Source organism: Brachyhypopomus gauderio, chromosome 13 (assembly GCF_052324685.1).
Source record: "Brachyhypopomus gauderio isolate BG-103 chromosome 13, BGAUD_0.2, whole genome shotgun sequence".
In the NCBI taxonomy this organism is placed as follows: Eukaryota; Metazoa; Chordata; class Actinopteri; order Gymnotiformes; family Hypopomidae; genus Brachyhypopomus; species Brachyhypopomus gauderio.
In genome coordinates this window covers 11,199,723-11,216,303 of record NC_135223.1, presented here as the reverse complement: position 1 = coordinate 11,216,303, position 16,581 = coordinate 11,199,723, and the positions used below count along the sequence as shown (strand labels likewise).

Below are 16,581 nucleotides of genomic sequence, written 5' to 3'. Positions count from 1 at the left end.
CTCAGACTGTGTACAAACACACTTACCTCTGAATCCATCTCGCATTAAACTGAACACATATACGAGTGAACAAGATACAATGACTTGGTTGTTCTTAGTTGGATAGAATCGTACTGGATTGGTCTGCAATTTGCTTGATGTCAAAGGGAGAATCTGGATTGACAGTAGTTCTGAATAAGCGTGCTGAAAAGTTATGGGGTGAACTTGGGAGTATGAAAAACATGACCGTTAAACTGGACACCAAGTCAGACACCAAACCTGAATTTCTGAAAGCTCATCTGGATACCTATGCAGTTAGACCCAAAGTGGAGGCACATCTGGAATCCTGGGTCTTCAAGCCTGTCAGCCTGTGTAAGTGGGCCACCTCCCATATTGTGATGAAAAAAGAACCGTTAGGATATGTCGAGATTTTTAAGTGATGGTTAATCCTGTGTTAGTGGAGCGATACCCACTACCTCATATTGTAGTCTTGTTTGCAGAGTTAGCTGGAGGACAGAAATTCAGCATAATCAACCTTAGCCAAGCTTACCTTCAAATGACGATTTACCTTCAAATGACGGCATTCTGATCACTGGGGAAACAGGAAAGCATCTGAGAAACCTGGATGCTACAATACAGAGACTAAAGGAGCATGGACACAGAGTTTGCAAGTTTAATTCTGAGTTTTTTTTTCAGACATCTGTCAAATACTTTGGGCAGATGATAGACTCTCAAAAGTTACACAAAGCTCTTTCCAAGGTCAAGGCAATAGTAGAAGCATCCCAGAGCGCAAGTCAGCTGTGCTCTTACCAAGGCCTGCTAAACTATTATGGTAAGATAATTCAGGACTTGTCTTACCTGCTAAAACCACTACATCAGCTGTGTCAATGTAAAGTTTGGAGATGGACCCATCATTGTGAAAAAGTGTTTGTCCAAACAAAGGACAATGGTCTGAAGCCTTAAAACACTTTAATCCTTCCTTAGCCTTGCAGTTGGCATACAACGCTTCTCCTTATGTGATGGGAATTGTGGTAGACTGAAGACTCACGTGCTGAGTACTTAAATGACCACTAACACTGCAGGTAGCACATGTTGTCCTTGTACTTTACATTGTATGGTAAAGTAACTTGTGTTTATTTGCACTTCTAGGTATGGTTTTTTCATTCTTCTTTTTAATTTTTGAGACTGTTTATTTGCAATATACATATAGGCTTTGATGCCTGTAGTTTAGTAGTCTGATCCAAGAGAATCTATGAGTACTATCTAGGATGCATTCTGCAAACAGATGGCAAAGCACTTTGTAAGTCTCTCTGGAAAAGAGTGTCAACTAAATGCTGTAAATGTAAATGTATCGTTTGAACATGTAAATCTATGTGTTTGCATCATGTACACTGAACAAAGCAGAAAGCCACTATGCTCAAATAGAGCAAGGTGCTCTCAGCATATTTGGTGTTCGCAAGTTCCATCACTCAGTTTGGATTTTAACAGATCCTCTTCCTCTTAACACCAATTTTTTGGGCTACAAGGGGGCATCCCGTCATTGGCTGTTAGTTGGATGCCACACATTACTACTGTGCATACACATATGACAGGTACAGGAAGTCTGACTTCCTTACAAATCTGGATGGGCTTTCTAGACTGCCTCAACCGGTGACACTTGCAGAGCAAAAGCAAACTAGGTTGTACTTTAAGCAGCTGGAGGAAGCACCCATTACTTCTGCACAAGTGCAACGACACACAAGAAGTGACCCAGTGTTATCGACCATGATGGATTTTGTGGTCAGTGGACGAAATACAAAAGAGAAAGCAGAACTAAAACCATATCTGTCAAGGTGAAATGACCTTATGGTGCAGGCAGGGTGTCTTCAGGAGACAAGGAGTCATCATTCCTCCCTCAAAGAAAAGGTACTGAAATGGCAAGGTCATGTTCTTCATGTCAGAAGGTCTGTAATGTGTCACAAATGGCTGCACCCATGGAACTGGCCAGAATAAAACTGACAACGTGGCTGTGTTGACCTTGCTTGCACATTTGAGGAGAGAATGTACTTAGAGAATGTACTTAATAAGTGGCCAAAAATGTCCATAATGTCCATAAACTACTATAGAGAAGACGAAATGCTAGGTGGGATGTTAAGCAGATTTGATTTTCCCGTACAGCTTTTAAGTGACTGGTCCTCAGTTTATTTATTTATTTTCCAAGAATTTGAGAAGTTCTTTAAAGTGAATGGAGTTCAGCATATCTGATCTGTTCATTACCACACTTCTACCAACGGATACCAGAAAGGTTTGTGCAGAGCGTGAAGCATTCCCTTAAAGCTTCAAAGGGATATGTCTCACTTTATCAGAGGTTAAGGAGTTTTCTGCTGCACTACAGGACTGTCCCACATTCAACTATTCAGGTCTCTCTGGCAATACATGTCATGAAATGAACTTTGCACAAACAGGATGCCTAAATAGAGAGATGGAAACAAAGAGTGAAAAACAGCTCTCTTCCAACCAGGAGAACATTGCAACGGTCCTTCCAACAGCCATCAGAAAGACAGGACAAGTGTCTTACACAGTCCAGACTGCTGAGGAGGCATTTAGACTAGCTACTACATGGAACATCTCCTGCTGAGTCTTCACCAATAGCTTGTCCTGAGTTGTCACAGCAAACTGATCACAACAACCTCACACTCTCCTTGGAAGAGTCACCTTCTCAAGACATTGCCTTTTGAAGATATTGCCTTATCCGTCAGCTGCTAATGCTAAGCTGGTACCACCTGCTACTCTGGTGTGGACTTCTGCTGTTGTGGCCAATCTGGTGTCTCCTGATAAGAACGTTTGACGCTATCCGGTGAGAGAACGACATCCTTCAAAACGTTAGTGACATACCCTCAAGAAATGTGCAGAATAATCCCCAAGGTAATGTCAGGGTTTGAGGTAGTCTACCTTACTCCCTTAGTTTAGAAAAAAGAAAGACTGGACGTTTGGTTCATTTTAACATTTTGGCAGTGATCAGGTTGCATATGTTGAGTTGTTTGTTGAATTTCAGAATATATTTACACTGTGGGTTTAAGAGGGGAGGAATATGTTATTATGTTATTGTGTAGTTTGTAATACTCATGGGAACTAGATACAGCTATGTGCATGCCAACTCTGTTAACTTTGCAATGAGGAAGACCATTAAAGTAAATAAATCCATTGTGTGTATGTTGCATCTCCGCTTCGTGTTTAATCATTGTTGTGTCACTACAAGTTTGTGAAGTACCAAATACTGGAGATAAAAGAGCCTGAAGGTGCATAATGCAACCGTTTTAGACCTAGAAAGCACCCATTGTGGACAGTTGATATTGTGATTTTGGTAAGGATATAGATATACAAAACAGCAGGTTATTGCTAAATGAAAATGAGGGATCATAAGTAACCAAAAATATTACCATGTTAAAAATGTCTGTTACTCTATTGTTTTCTTTGTAGCTAATCTTAATGAAAGTCGGTCTGCGTAGATTTGATAAGATAAACCAGGATGATAACAACGTGACAGGTTAAGGCAATTTTATAGATTAAAATAAACTGAAGGACAAAGACATTACCTCACATTTATCACAGCACATTGTCAATGATGACTTCAGCACCATGGACAGCGATGTGTAGGGCACTGCCATCACAATGTTTTGTATAAAAATATTTGCATCTTTAATACATAACATAAATGTAATTACGAATTTAAGCATAAAAGCAATTCAACCTAAACACATCTGACCTTTGTCATCCACGAACGAATACGTTGTTCCTGTGGATGCAATGTGATCAACATTTTAGTAACCTCAAGGTTTTTAAAGGGCACAAAATCCTTCGATTACTCTGCTGTTAAGCCCAACCCTCCACTAGTCTCAAGCTTGCTTCCTACAGACAGTAATTAGGCAGTGTGCAGTCTGCTATTCCTATACAGGTGGGTGGGCCGTTGCTTCGGCCTCTCAGGCAGCCCGCGGAGAGAACTGTTCATCCGCTATAACCGGCTCAAATTACAGCCTGCGTGCACCCTCTGGAAATCTGGATGCCACAGAAAACGGAGATTACACATTAAAGAACACGTGAGAAGTTGTTCAGTGATTTGCATGTATAAATATAAAAATTTTATAGCACACTTTTTTTAACCTAAGCTAGGGTATATCAATTAATGAGTGAGAAATTACTAAAAATGCTAACATCATAAAGAAGCCCAACACCACAAATAGATCTGAAAGCACAGCAGGGAACGTTAGATGAATGGGGCCCTTGGGGTCTGCTAGTGTACACCATTGTAAGCGGTGTTTCAAACACAAGCAGCAGGAGAAAGCATGGGTAGGCTGCCATCACCTACAGGTTGGTGATTTCCAAAGGTCACCTAGGAGAGCCCGACTGACAGTCCACCAGATCTTAGGAGTCAAACAGTAAAAACAGACTCCATGCTACACAGCTTAGTCCAGTTATTCCTAGCCAATGATGCATGGCCTAATTGATCTTTATATGAATACAGAACATTTATTACTAATATAAAGGACTAAATACGTGTTTTAGCAACTATACTTTTTATTTGTGATGTGGCCATTTGAATGTAACTTCAAAACAAATATTTGGGCAGTGACAGTTTTGTACTCTTGTACAGTGGATTTTAAATGATCCAGAGTGCAGAACATTAGCGGTGAAGACATACATATTCTTACTTATGCACAATTTGTGTTAACCATCTTCTAACCCCCCTTTATTGGTTTTCAACCCGTCTCAGCACCCAGCAGGATATTCATGCCCAGTACACTTGCAGCAGCTCCCAGCTGTCACTACTCAGTGATACTGTTTTGTGATGAATGGATCACTAAGCAAAAAATGTAGTCAGCAGAAGTCCTGTTTGGAACCAGTGATGAACTGCGTAGATGGTGTGCATGGCAAAAGGTGGACTAGTGAATAACTAATACATCTAATAAAGTGGCAAGTGTTGTAACAAAGCACCTGGTGAACTCTGAGTATAGTTCATTTTGCCATCTGCTCAACCTGGGCTGGATGGGAAATACCAATTCAAATGTAATCAATGGTATTGGAGAATGTTGCAGGTTGCATTGATGAGGTTTTATATGACAAAATAAAACATTTGAAGCACATGTAGCCGCAGGATAACAACAGGATAAAGGGGCTACAGAGAGAAGAATGAATGGAAGCTTCAGTCCTGCAGTTCAGCAACATGCTCATTGATGGAATTATGCTCTTCCACAAGTTACTCTAGTTTTGGATGAAGCTGCTTTTTGGAAGCTACATGGGAATTGTCAGATGTGACATTTCTCCTCTCTACTGCATTTGTGTGGGTGCAATGGACATAAAACATATAAAGTCTAGGTAACATGATTTTGCTGTACTCTATGCCCAATGTGACAACTGTAATTACTGAAACATAAACGTGCAGTTGTGACACATCTGAACCTCGAGATTCTGCCAAGATGAATGTACATTCCTAAATCGAAAGCAATAAAATCCATAATAGTGTGTTCAAGTCCGTGCCCAAAAATACAGACTTGTGACATGTAATGTCGTCCCAGTTCTGAGGGGACACTGTGAACCAGCAGTCCGCTTCCTCTGCACTCTCATCATTTACTCATTTCATTCACATTCATGTGTCAAATTCCATCAAACAAAACAATAGTTAAACAATAGTTTTCAGTTATGTCCAACCAAGTTATTCTGATTTGAAACCTTGGCCTGCAGATTACAGAAGCACCTGCCTGAAAGGACAAAGCCTACACAGTCCCCTGCACAAAAGGTGGCTTTGCCACCCTTTTAAAAACCAAGTGCAGTATGTCAGAATATCTGGAGGGCATTCGACACAAGTACTACACAGCCAGCAGAGCACCTGACTCATCAGTAAGTCACCAAAGGAGCCGTCTGCACATTTGTTTCTTACCAGGAATGTGTCAATGTGTCCATGGACTTCTTTGGCACGATGGAGTGTGCAGAACTTACATGCGCACTACTGTAATATAGATGCCCGGACACCAAACCTTGTTTGTTATGTTTGTAAACATACATCTCTAAGCAGCCTTTATAAATTAATTCATAGGACAGTGAGTCTGAAATATGTTACATGGAACAAGATAAACTGTTATTTTCCCCCAACAAACTTTATTATTAAATTAAATAACAAATGGACACAAAATCCCCAGTCTCTACCCAAAACTCACAAAATGGCAAAAGGTTACCCGTATGCAAGGTATTACCAGAGTTCAAAACTATTAGAGAGGGTTTCCTTAGGAAATTTAAGCCCTATGTTGAGAACTATAGACTTTACTGGATACCCAATGCATGGACATGCACTAAAAGTAACCAGACCACTGCAACAAGATGAGAGAGACTTCCTCCAGAGGACCTGGAGCCTAATATACAAAACTGGGATTAAAAAGATGGATGGCTTTGTTATTAGTTCATAAAAATTTTGATTACGATTTTTAAAAAAGGGAAAAAAATATAATGATCGTGTGACATGGCAAATGTGAGGTTGGAAACAAACTGTATTGTTCTTGATGAAGAAAAAAAAAAAAATCCAAAACAAACTAAAAAGACTTCAGTGACAATCTCCAACAAGCAAGTCACCTGAATGCAGGGAAATTAATATATATATATATATTCTATCATGGGAAGAAATATGCACAAAACAATATAAAAATTTAATCAATCACAAAAAAAAAAGACAAACATCAACATTGTAAAGTTTAGACCACATTTTAACCCCTTTCGTTTTCTATAATCTTCTAATCTAGATTGTACTACACCAATCCACACGTGCGCTCACACACCAAATGTCTGTAATATTGCCAGGACACTGCAAAAAAAAAAATTTCCCTTCCAAATTGAGTTCAGATTTCACAGCATCTGCAACTTTTACAATTCCATTTAATTTCACGCAACACACTACTATTCATGCAGCTTGGCATTACCTTACCTTTTGTATAAATCGCACATAAAAATGCTAATGGTGAGTTTGCCAACTGCCAAACCTGTAAGGTACCTGGACTGTACTGTTTCATGGATGACTTCATAAAACCAACTCATTACTCACCCGGCAAATGCGTCTGTGAAACACCTGAAGTTTTCCGAAATGCATAAAAAAAAAAATAAACAAAAAAACACGTTCAAATAAATATCATAAATCCCAAATCAACACCACTCATTGTTTAGTCAATGACGCGTCTGTCAAGTTTGATAAAAGTAGGAGAACCCTGTTAAGATGCAGTACCCCAAGTATGTAACGTAATGCACATCCTCAGCAATCTAAGATTGGTTGACCATTTTGGTCTGGTTTCATCCCCATTGTATTATTGGCAGGAGGACATTTTAAAATCTTAGTATTAAATTAAAGGAAATGTAAAGCTCTCATTTCCTTGGTGAAGTTAAAGAGGGTAAGGAGAAACAACACTGCCATGGATGTGAAGGGTACTTTTAAGTTAAAACTGATACTGACAACTGACAACAATCTCTTTCTCCCAGAAAGACCCCATTCCATGAATGAAATAAATTGCCAATCACAATGAATCCTGAGAGTAGAATTTCAAAGGGAACTGCTCAAAAAAATGTGTAGGGGCTTTTCTGTGACAGAAAAACACGAAAAGGATGAAAAATATGGTCTGCTCAATGCAATATTTATATTGACAAAAGGAGTAAGAAAAACAAAAAGAAAGAAATTCACTGTTATAGCCGCCTCAGAGCTCTTTTCTTATCAGTTTTCTTTTTTGCAGCTATAGTACTAGGGTTACTGCTTGTGCCACTGGAACTGCTACTATTTGAACCAGTGGCCCCAGCACCTGGTGCAGCACCAGCTACAATCGCACGTTTGCTTGGATCTCCTGCATGTTTCTTGGGCTGGGGTCCATCACCAGGCTCCTGAAGGGCCCCAGAGGTCCCACCCATAGCATGGATCTCCGTTAGAAGATGAGCCCGAGAGGCATATTCTGCATAGTCTTCCAACAGTAACCTCCCAGCCTCTTCATTCAAAGCAGATTCAGGATTGGGATGGATCAGTAAGCACTTAATGGTCTGGGAGACAAAACAGAGGGTGGGAGAGGAGGGGGGGGGGGGGGGGTGGAGAGGGGCAGACAGAAAGAGGGAAATCTTATATTTAAGTTTAGAAGCCTGCACCATATGAATTTCAAACTGAAATCGAAAAATCAAGCTTAATCGAAAAACTTCATGGTTGTAATAATTAATTCACTGTGTGGAGATTCAAGAGGTGAACTGTGATACTGACCAATAAAACATGCCTGAGGCCGAGCTCTGCCTTCCAGTCCCTCTTCAGTACGTTGACACAGATCTCACCCTTGTGCCCAACATTTGGATGGAAAATCTTGGTCAGAAAATAGCCTCTGGGTGGTACAGCAGGAAAGTCTTTACCCAAGACCAATCGCATCCTGAAGACTCCTCCTGCATATGGGGTCCCTTCTGTTAAGGAAAGTTCAAAGAAAGAAAGTAGTGAAATATTTACAGATTTGTGCCACATGCGGACTGTTCATATTTAGCACAGGACTGGATAATTACTACCTGGACCCTCAATGGCAGTATGAAGCTCTGTGATATCTTCTTCACTGGGGTAGATTTTAATTCCTTCTGGGGGATCTGCTGCCAGAGCAGACACTTCCTTGTATACTAGTCTTAGAACTTGAGGAGGCAGGTTCTCTACATTTGAGTTCTAGAAAACATGAACAAAAGGTACAGTTATTATTTAAAACTGCATCAGTACCTTTTTTGAGCCACACAGACAAGTCTGTCTCCAAGTTAGTCATTTTAAGCACATATGACATACTGAAGAGAAACAAAACTGATGTCCAAGATAATCATTTATAAAACATGTGACAAGTGTAAAAAAAAATACTAAGCCATTTTCCTTTAGAGAAAGGTAATGACATGGCCCTGAATTGTTCAGTAATATACTACACTAAACTCTCCCATCACAATTCAGAGAAAAGAGCAGCCAGAGAGCAGCAGTATGCAGGAACGAACGTCGCCACTTTGCACATGAGAAAGCACCATTTAAGGTGCTTGGCTGAGAGACTGAGATTGATTGGAGATTAAAGACTGGGTGCGTGTGAGTAGAAAATTGGTGGCAGGTGCAGGAGTGGGCACAGCGATGAGAGCAGGGGAGTTAGCAAAGGTAGCCTGAACTTTCAGTGTACAAATTCATGAACAGAACACTAAGTATGTTATTTTATATAAATTGGGAAAAACTAGATTTTGACATCTGCAATGATACTGTGAATGATCATTAAAGGAAAACTGCAGCAGTGTTCCCTAAAATGCTTGAAACCATTTTCCTTTAAGGTTAGGGTATAGCTAAGGAAATTAAGTATTTCTCATTTTAGGCATATTTCTTTCATTTATTACTGTAATGTGATAGAGCTAATGTTGTTCGCACTCTAGTCAACTACATTTCTGTATCAATATAAAATGTTTATAAACCCTTGGTCTACCTGAAATTGAGAAAATTAACTGAAGATTACAATTGTGCCTTTTGTTGGAGTAATTTCTCACACCCAGTTCACCAATATAAGAAAAAAGAGCAGGGGTAGATGATACTGACGGTCCTACTTCTGGATGTGACTTTTCATATACACTGCCATTTTAGAATGCCCTGAAACATTATTTAACCTTTAATTTAACCAGACAAATCATTAAATCATTAAAAGCACAGTAGTAAAATGTTTACGATACATGGTGGAAGACTGGCCTGTATTTGCACAAACATTTACATTTCTTGGTTCGTGTAAAAAAAAAAAAAAAAAACCACTGAACTCATCCATCGACATGGATCAGGACGCTCACACCGTTTGGCATTTGTTAAAGGGCCAATTTTCTGCGATATCAGTATAGCATCTGTCGATATTGAGATGAATTATATATATTGTGTAGCCGTAAAACAAAACAGGCCAACTGATGAGAAGCTTTAAAATAAACTATATTTGGCACGTTTCTGGTTCCCAACCACTGCACCATTGCTCATTGCTGCAGAGAAAGACAACTACAAAACATGTATTTCAAATGGCGAACTGTAGCTAGTATGGTCGGTATGTTGTTCGCCATTTACATTTTCACGTGTTTAGATATTTTTTATGTTTTCGGGAACATTTCGTAGTACGATCACCACATGATTAGACCGACGAGGCTTTTAAAGTCGAATCACTGGTAAACCGAAATATCGCCCTCATCGTGAACCTGTGAAGTTACAATTAGCTGGTTAAACTAATCTAGGTACCAGTGTCCAATACGATCTAAATTCAGAGATGAACCGCGTCTACAGTTCTAGTAGCGCAGCGTGGCCAGCTAGATGAATGTAACCACCGCACTAACGTGTAACCGCCACCGGTCCACAGGCAACGACCAACTCCACATCCTCCAACATCCAGGTCGGCTAAGGTTAGCTAGCTAGAGACAACTGGCTAGAACTCAACTTAGCTGGCCGGTTGTTACCACATTTTAAGCGACTACACCAGCGTAGGTTCGTCTGTACTTGTAACATACCCGTCATACTGGATCTGTAGCGGACATCCTAACCCGAGACGAGCTACTGTAACACACACACCGAACCTCTAGCCTCAGTTCATCTTGATTATCAAAGTGGAGTAGCTGTAACATTAACCAACCAAACACTACTGACACAGAGTTAGCTGGTTAACTATTCTGTGTTAACTGTACTCCCGTTATACTTTTCACATACGTCTGGATAGCCAGCTTACTCGATACTGTCGAACTACTCGGCTTTCTAGCTGGTTAGCCAACGCTGGGGAAAAGTTAGCTAGCCTAGCTGTCTCGCTAGCACTCCAGCGACTTCGCGAACAAGTACTGCGGTTGCCGAGCGAAAAACTAGTTAGCGTGAAGACACGCTAGTCGGCTAACGGAGCGGCGTTGTTCCTCACGCCTGGAGGACTCGACGGGCTCCAACTTACCATCTCGACCAAGCAGCGGAGCGCTGAAAGCAGGGCGGTCGGGGACTCGAACCAGGGCGGTCGGGGGATCGAACCGAGGCTCGCCGGACGGAGGATTAGACGCGGGTACTTTAAGAGAGCTAGCACGCTAGCTGGGTAACGTTAGCTTTATGTTAAACGAAAACTGGAACTCAGCTAGCCGTGTCACTCTGGGACCTCGGCAGGATCAAACATCCACATTCTGGTTTAACCTTTCTAAAGTGAAGTGCCTGACGACCGCACACCTTCCACCCGACCTGATGTATTTACGTTAAAAACAAACTAAACTATCTTGTCGGCTAGTTAGCCCAACCACAATCTGACGTCAGTCCGCTCGCGTAGCTAAATTAGAGAAATATAGACAGCTAGCTAGTTCGCTTCTGCTCTCGCAAAATGTCTTAACTTTGTTCGAGCAGTTTGCAGTAAGACAACAAACTAGCTCGCACGGTTCAGATAATTAGAATTCCGGTGTCTCTTACAACATTAGCTTATTAACTTCTAACGGCTAAAAATGCCCCGTATTTAGCAAGTTAGCAGTTTTTTTGACACAGGAACAAAAATACGCGCACGTATAGGAGCAAGGTTTAATCAATTTGACCAATCATCGTGCGATACAAGTAGTGCGTATCCAAACAACGAAACGAGTCTAACCAATCATCTTCCGTACCTACAGTGACGTAACTTTACTTTGTAAATTCGCAGACCAGTTAAAGTCGGCATGCGAAAAGCTCCTAAGCAATTGGTGCGTTTGAATAACTCATACCCACCCAAAAGACAGTCCCTTGCTCAATTGAAATCGTAAATTTCAGGCAAAGTTATAATGTAAAAGTAACCTTCGCATTTGTACATTCCTTCATAATTAGACATTTCTGGCATCTAGAATCTATACAATGTACCCTTCCCAAGATAATTTATAAGGCATATGCACAACAATAAAGTAATGTGAATAAATGTACAGCCTCAGACGAAATGCATGTTTTAGTTAGCCTAACTTCTTGGATGTCATTCTGCATGTTTGTGACCCTTTATGTCTATATTGCCTTTAAATTGTATAGATGTAAAAACATTATCCACGATATTTACATCTACAATGTGCAAAACAGAAAGCATACCTCTGTCAGCACTTGCACACGTTCTACCTTGTAAAGCAGACTAGTAGAACCATTGGAAATTGAATGTCATGGGCTATTTCAAACTTCTCCCTTATCTCCTGTCCTTGTCTACTTACCTAGATTAAAGCTCATATATAAACATGGACAAGACAGAAGCAGTTGCCACAAGGTTATGTGGATATTGTGGTAAAATTCACAAGACTAACATGCAGTCTTACATGGCCACATGTAAGCAGTGGACGAATATATCTACCATATCATAATATTTATTCAGAATTTAGGCCTACAGTTATAAGCACCCAAGCAGTTTTCACCGTATCTTCTAGTGTCGTAGAAATCTATATTTCTAGATTAGACAAAGCCTTTTGGAAATCTTGAAAATCTTTTCATGAGGTAGCTAAACATGAGAGACATAGAAAGAACGTGGAAGGTTGTGGTGAAACCAGGACTTATTAATTGAGAGTATGAGACATTTATAGTCAAACCCAGGTGTTTCTGTAGTAATGCAGATGATAATCAGTTCTGAGGTTCATATCGCATGCCTAATCAAAGTATATTGCATAAGGAGTTTTGACACAGTTTTTATAACCACGAGAACAAGCAAAGACCAAATGTATTATGTGTTACAATGAAGAGATACTTCTAAAGTCAAAGCTAATGGCCAAACGAAAACAAAAAAATTGGAAGTGATATCTAACAAATTTGACAGGTATTTCTGCATTTGTATATTTCAACAAGGCGTGGATGTGGATATATCCACCAATTAGTGTTTGCTTATCCACTTAGCTTCCTAGAAATTACATCTTAATGTGAAACAGGTCTTGTAAAGTTTTTGATTTATTTTGGACATAGGGACATTGCGTGCGTTAATATTTTCTTGTCACTAGGGGGCGTCCTAAAAAACTGTACATCCTGCGGTGATTTTGGGGATTGCTGTTTTTTGTAGTCATAGGTGCAATTAGGATATCAGATTGGACTGGAACCCAGAATTTCACTATATTGACCTACTTGCCATACGTATGTGTGTCCTTTCTGCAACGGCAATGTACTGTAATAAGAAATGTACAGATATTAAAAACTGAATCGAACTACAAATGCCTTTTTAATTTTTCAACCGTGGAGTGAATGTTATGATTTAAACAGCTACTTTTTGAAATATAAACGGGCTCCTACTCTTACAAAATATGAAGTAACAGGAATGGTACAAAGCAATTGGAATTCATTGTAATCCATATAAGATAAAAAATTCCAATCAACTTGCCTAGCTTGTTCTCCTAAATGTAGCTGTTGAACGTAGACTACATTACAGTCAGTCGCTGTGATGGAAACACTGAACTAGTTAAAGACGCATAAACAGTGGCGTGTGGCTAACTCCAATGTTGATAGCGGTCTTTCATAACTTTCTTCAATAAAGTGTCAAATGTTTGTGCTAATCCGTCATTCACCCATACATCATTTTATCTAACACAGCCTAGAATAGAACCTTTTTACATTGGAGACTTCAGACTTTTCAGACTTCCGTTCTAAAACGTGAAAAAGCGTGAGACCTAAGCGAGAGCCTATTCGAGTTATTCGAAAGCGCCCGTGTGGAACCCTCCTCCCCATTGGCTGGTGTGTTTTTATCGCTCGAATGATGCGAGTTTGTGGGCGTCACCAACAACAATATCGCTGTTTCCGGTTCATCATTTTGCTAAAGACACTACATCATCCTCTTTACAGAAATGTTAGAGTTGACAGTTTAGACAGAGCCGACATAAAATCCTGAGTTTGGTAGAGCTGTGACGTTTGCCTGCGGAGACTCACAATAGCGGTTTCTGTTGCCTTTTGTTTACGACTCTGCGCAGCGACGTGAGGTGAGTCGCCGTCGGCCTACGTTACTGCTACAGCTAGCCAGCTAGCCCGCTCACTAGGGGCGTGTTGTGATTGTGTGTGTCGTGTGATTTACGCACGTACACAAAATGTTTCCGGGAATATTGTGAAGATAATCGGATATGCGCGGGACCAGCTCTACAACTTGTTACTTTTCTTATCTCTTAATGTGCTAGCTAGCTACATTGACCATGCGTTGTCTGCCTGGCCTGACTGTGTGTGTGTTGTAGCTGTGCGGGCGAGCATGAGCGAGGTGGAGGTGTTCCACGAGAAGCAGAGGTTGGAGCTGTGTGCCATCCATGCCCTGAACAACGTGCTTCAGGAGCGGGTGTTCACCAAGGAAACAGCAGACGACATCTGCAAACGGTGAGATCAACGGGGAAACTTTTTATTTGGCTTCTTTTTGAATAAATGACTTCTCTTTTGATCTAATGCACCATTGAATGTTAATGTAATGTTTACTATATTATTCATTAATTAGCCTTATTATTTTATGCCCATGGCAATCATTTAGGACATAGATTTTCTACAGTTTTTACACCTCTAAACACACCTGTCAAAAGTATTTTTTTAATACATGGCATATTCATGTTTCTCTTCCTCCACATGCACTTCCAATAGCCTGGCCCCTCAGTGCGTGGTGAACCCCCATCGCTCTGTATTGGGGACGGGGAACTACGACGTGAATGTGATAATGGCAGCTCTCCAGAGTCGTGGACTGGCCGCCGTGTGGTGGGACAAACGTAGGTCAGTTCTCAGACCTACTGGTCGACACTATGTGATAGTCTAACCAGCACCTTTAAAGCTTACATGGCTTGGTCCTCCTGCTGATCATTTTATGTTGTTTTGTATTAGGTACTTACATAATCATTTCTCCCCTTCTGTGCTCAGATCAGTGCAGAGTTTGTGTCTGGAGAAGGTGCAGGGCTTCATCTTAAACGTGCCGTCACGGGTATCGTTGGGAATTGTGTCTCTCCCACTGAGACGCAGACACTGGCTAGCAGTACGGCAGGTCAACGGACAATACTACAACCTGGACTCTAAACTTAAGGGTCCTGTTTGCATTGGAGGAGAAACAGAACTCAGGTGTGTCCCTGGCTGCGTGAGGTTGTTCTGAAACCTCGTGCTGTCAAGTTGGCACTGTCTATGATGACGTGCTCTGGGTTTTATATAAGCTTTTGCTTTTCTCAGACTTGTCTACTGACCCTTTCATTATATGTGTATCTTGCTGGGCTGGTAAGCAGTGTCATTTAGTTGATCTAGTTTTATACTCCTCATTTTTTTCTGGTTTCCATCTTTCTCTTTACCAATTGCTGTTTTGGTAGATGTCGAATTTGTCTTTTATCCCTCTCACTTCATTCAACCTCTTCCACATCTATATGCTTGCTCTCATTGTACTGTTCTCCATCCCTCAGCTCATGTTAGATTTCTAAACTCTGTCTTGCTCTCCCAGGTCGTTCCTCAAAGAGCAGCTGTCTCAGGATGTTGCGGAGATGCTTCTTGTGGTCCAACGAGAAGTAGAGGATGAAGGGACGTGGCTGATTCCGGACAACCCAGCAGAATGATGGCTGGACGGGCTGTGTTCCGTGTGCAGTCGGACTGAATGTGCACGCATGCATGCGCGGGGGGAAGCCAGTGTTGGGACGCGGGAAGGTTTGGTTTAATGGAGGCTCCTTCAGGAGAACAGGGCTACCAAAGAATGAAGGAGCTGCTCACAAAAGTCACACTTGCACGCAAAGAGATGTCCCATTGAACAGTTAATGAAAGGGACCCCTTTTCTGCCATGAAGGACGTGTTTGTTAGAACGGTCACAGGCTTGGACACTGTGGGTTACAGCGGTCATCACAGTTGTATCGACTGCCTTTCTCTTTCTTTCTCTCTCTCTCTATCTCTCTCTCTCTCTCTCTTTTCTTTCTTTTTCTATATCTTCCCCATCTCTCTCTCTCTCAGGACAAATGCTTGTTTTGTAAAAGTAACATTTATGTGTCTTGTTCGCCATCTATGCACTGCACTGCTGAAGTAGATAATGCCGTCTGCCCAACTATGCACAGAAAAGATATAGCACAGCTAGTCTTTGCAAATATACTTGTGGTTTCAAGATTTCTTAATATAATTATGCATACTACAAACAACAGGGACTTCCTCTCTACCCTCTAATTTGCTCATGCTCCTTTTCCAAGTTGTCATGTAAACATCTCAGAGGACACTCAGTGAAATGAAATGTTGACTAATAAAGTGAATTTGTTATTTACATGGAATTGTTTTTCAAATCAGTGTCTACTATAGACCTTACGGGACTTCCACTAATGCCAAGACATTGAAGTGGAAGCGATACTAGACATGGCGTTTGCCTCTGGGCTTTGCTGATTTCATTTTAGGGGGACCAGTGTGGGAAGTGGAATAAATCGGTCTTAGACTTTGCCTGGGCAATGGCAGTGTGTCAAAGAAGAAACAGTATTACAACAAACAGGCTTCACGACGGACCAGCAACAGTATTACAACAAGTTTCAGGACTGACAAGCAACAGTATTACAACAGGTTTCATCATTGGCTAGCAACAGTGTTACAACAGGTTTACTCATTGACTAGCAATGGAATTACAACAGCTTTCATCACTAGCTAGCAACAGTATTACAACAGGTTTTATCATTGACTAGCAACAG

The 16,581-nt window shown here is 40.9% G+C and overlaps 2 protein-coding genes across 2 annotated transcripts; one reads left to right on the top strand and one right to left on the bottom strand.

The window, feature by feature from the left end:
• Positions 1-5,045: 5,045 nt before the first annotated feature.
• On the bottom strand, positions 5,046-11,532 carry ube2s (ubiquitin-conjugating enzyme E2S). The gene is made up of 4 exons (XM_076970862.1): positions 10,920-11,532; positions 8,521-8,668; positions 8,231-8,421; positions 5,046-8,019 (listed from the first exon to the last, which is right to left on the bottom strand). Exons 1-4 carry the CDS (start codon positions 10,920-10,922, stop codon positions 7,675-7,677), a joined length of 687 nt encoding a protein of 228 aa, XP_076826977.1. The 5' UTR covers positions 10,923-11,532; the 3' UTR covers positions 5,046-7,674.
• A 2,152-nt stretch (positions 11,533-13,684) lies between these two features.
• josd2 (Josephin domain containing 2) lies at positions 13,685-16,169 on the top strand. Its single transcript, XM_076971156.1, has 5 exons — positions 13,685-13,902; positions 14,149-14,284; positions 14,540-14,665; positions 14,810-15,004; positions 15,372-16,169. The coding sequence occupies exons 2-5, from the start codon at positions 14,163-14,165 to the stop codon at positions 15,481-15,483; spliced, it is 555 nt and encodes a 184-aa protein (XP_076827271.1). The 5' UTR covers positions 13,685-13,902; positions 14,149-14,162; the 3' UTR covers positions 15,484-16,169.
• The last annotated feature ends 412 nt before the right edge of the window (positions 16,170-16,581 follow it).

What these genes read in the sequence shown, in the direction of transcription:
- josd2 (XM_076971156.1), top strand. Translation starts at nt 14,163, where the DNA reads ATGAGCGAGGTGGAGGTGTTCCACGAGAAGCAGAGGTTGGAGCTGTGT. An exon ending in GCAGACGACATCTGCAAACG is followed by an intron (nt 14,285 to 14,539) that starts GTGAGATCAACG and finishes CACTTCCAATAG; the next exon opens with CCTGGCCCCTCAGTGCGTGG. An exon ending in GGAGGAGAAACAGAACTCAG is followed by an intron (nt 15,005 to 15,371) that starts GTGTGTCCCTGG and finishes TTGCTCTCCCAG; the next exon opens with GTCGTTCCTCAAAGAGCAGC.
- ube2s (XM_076970862.1), bottom strand. An exon ending in TACTGCCATTGAGGGTCCAG is followed by an intron (nt 8,422 to 8,520) that starts GTAGTAATTATC and finishes TTTCCTTAACAG; the next exon opens with AAGGGACCCCATATGCAGGA. An exon ending in GCCTCAGGCATGTTTTATTG is followed by an intron (nt 8,020 to 8,230) that starts GTCAGTATCACA and finishes TTTGTCTCCCAG; the next exon opens with ACCATTAAGTGCTTACTGAT.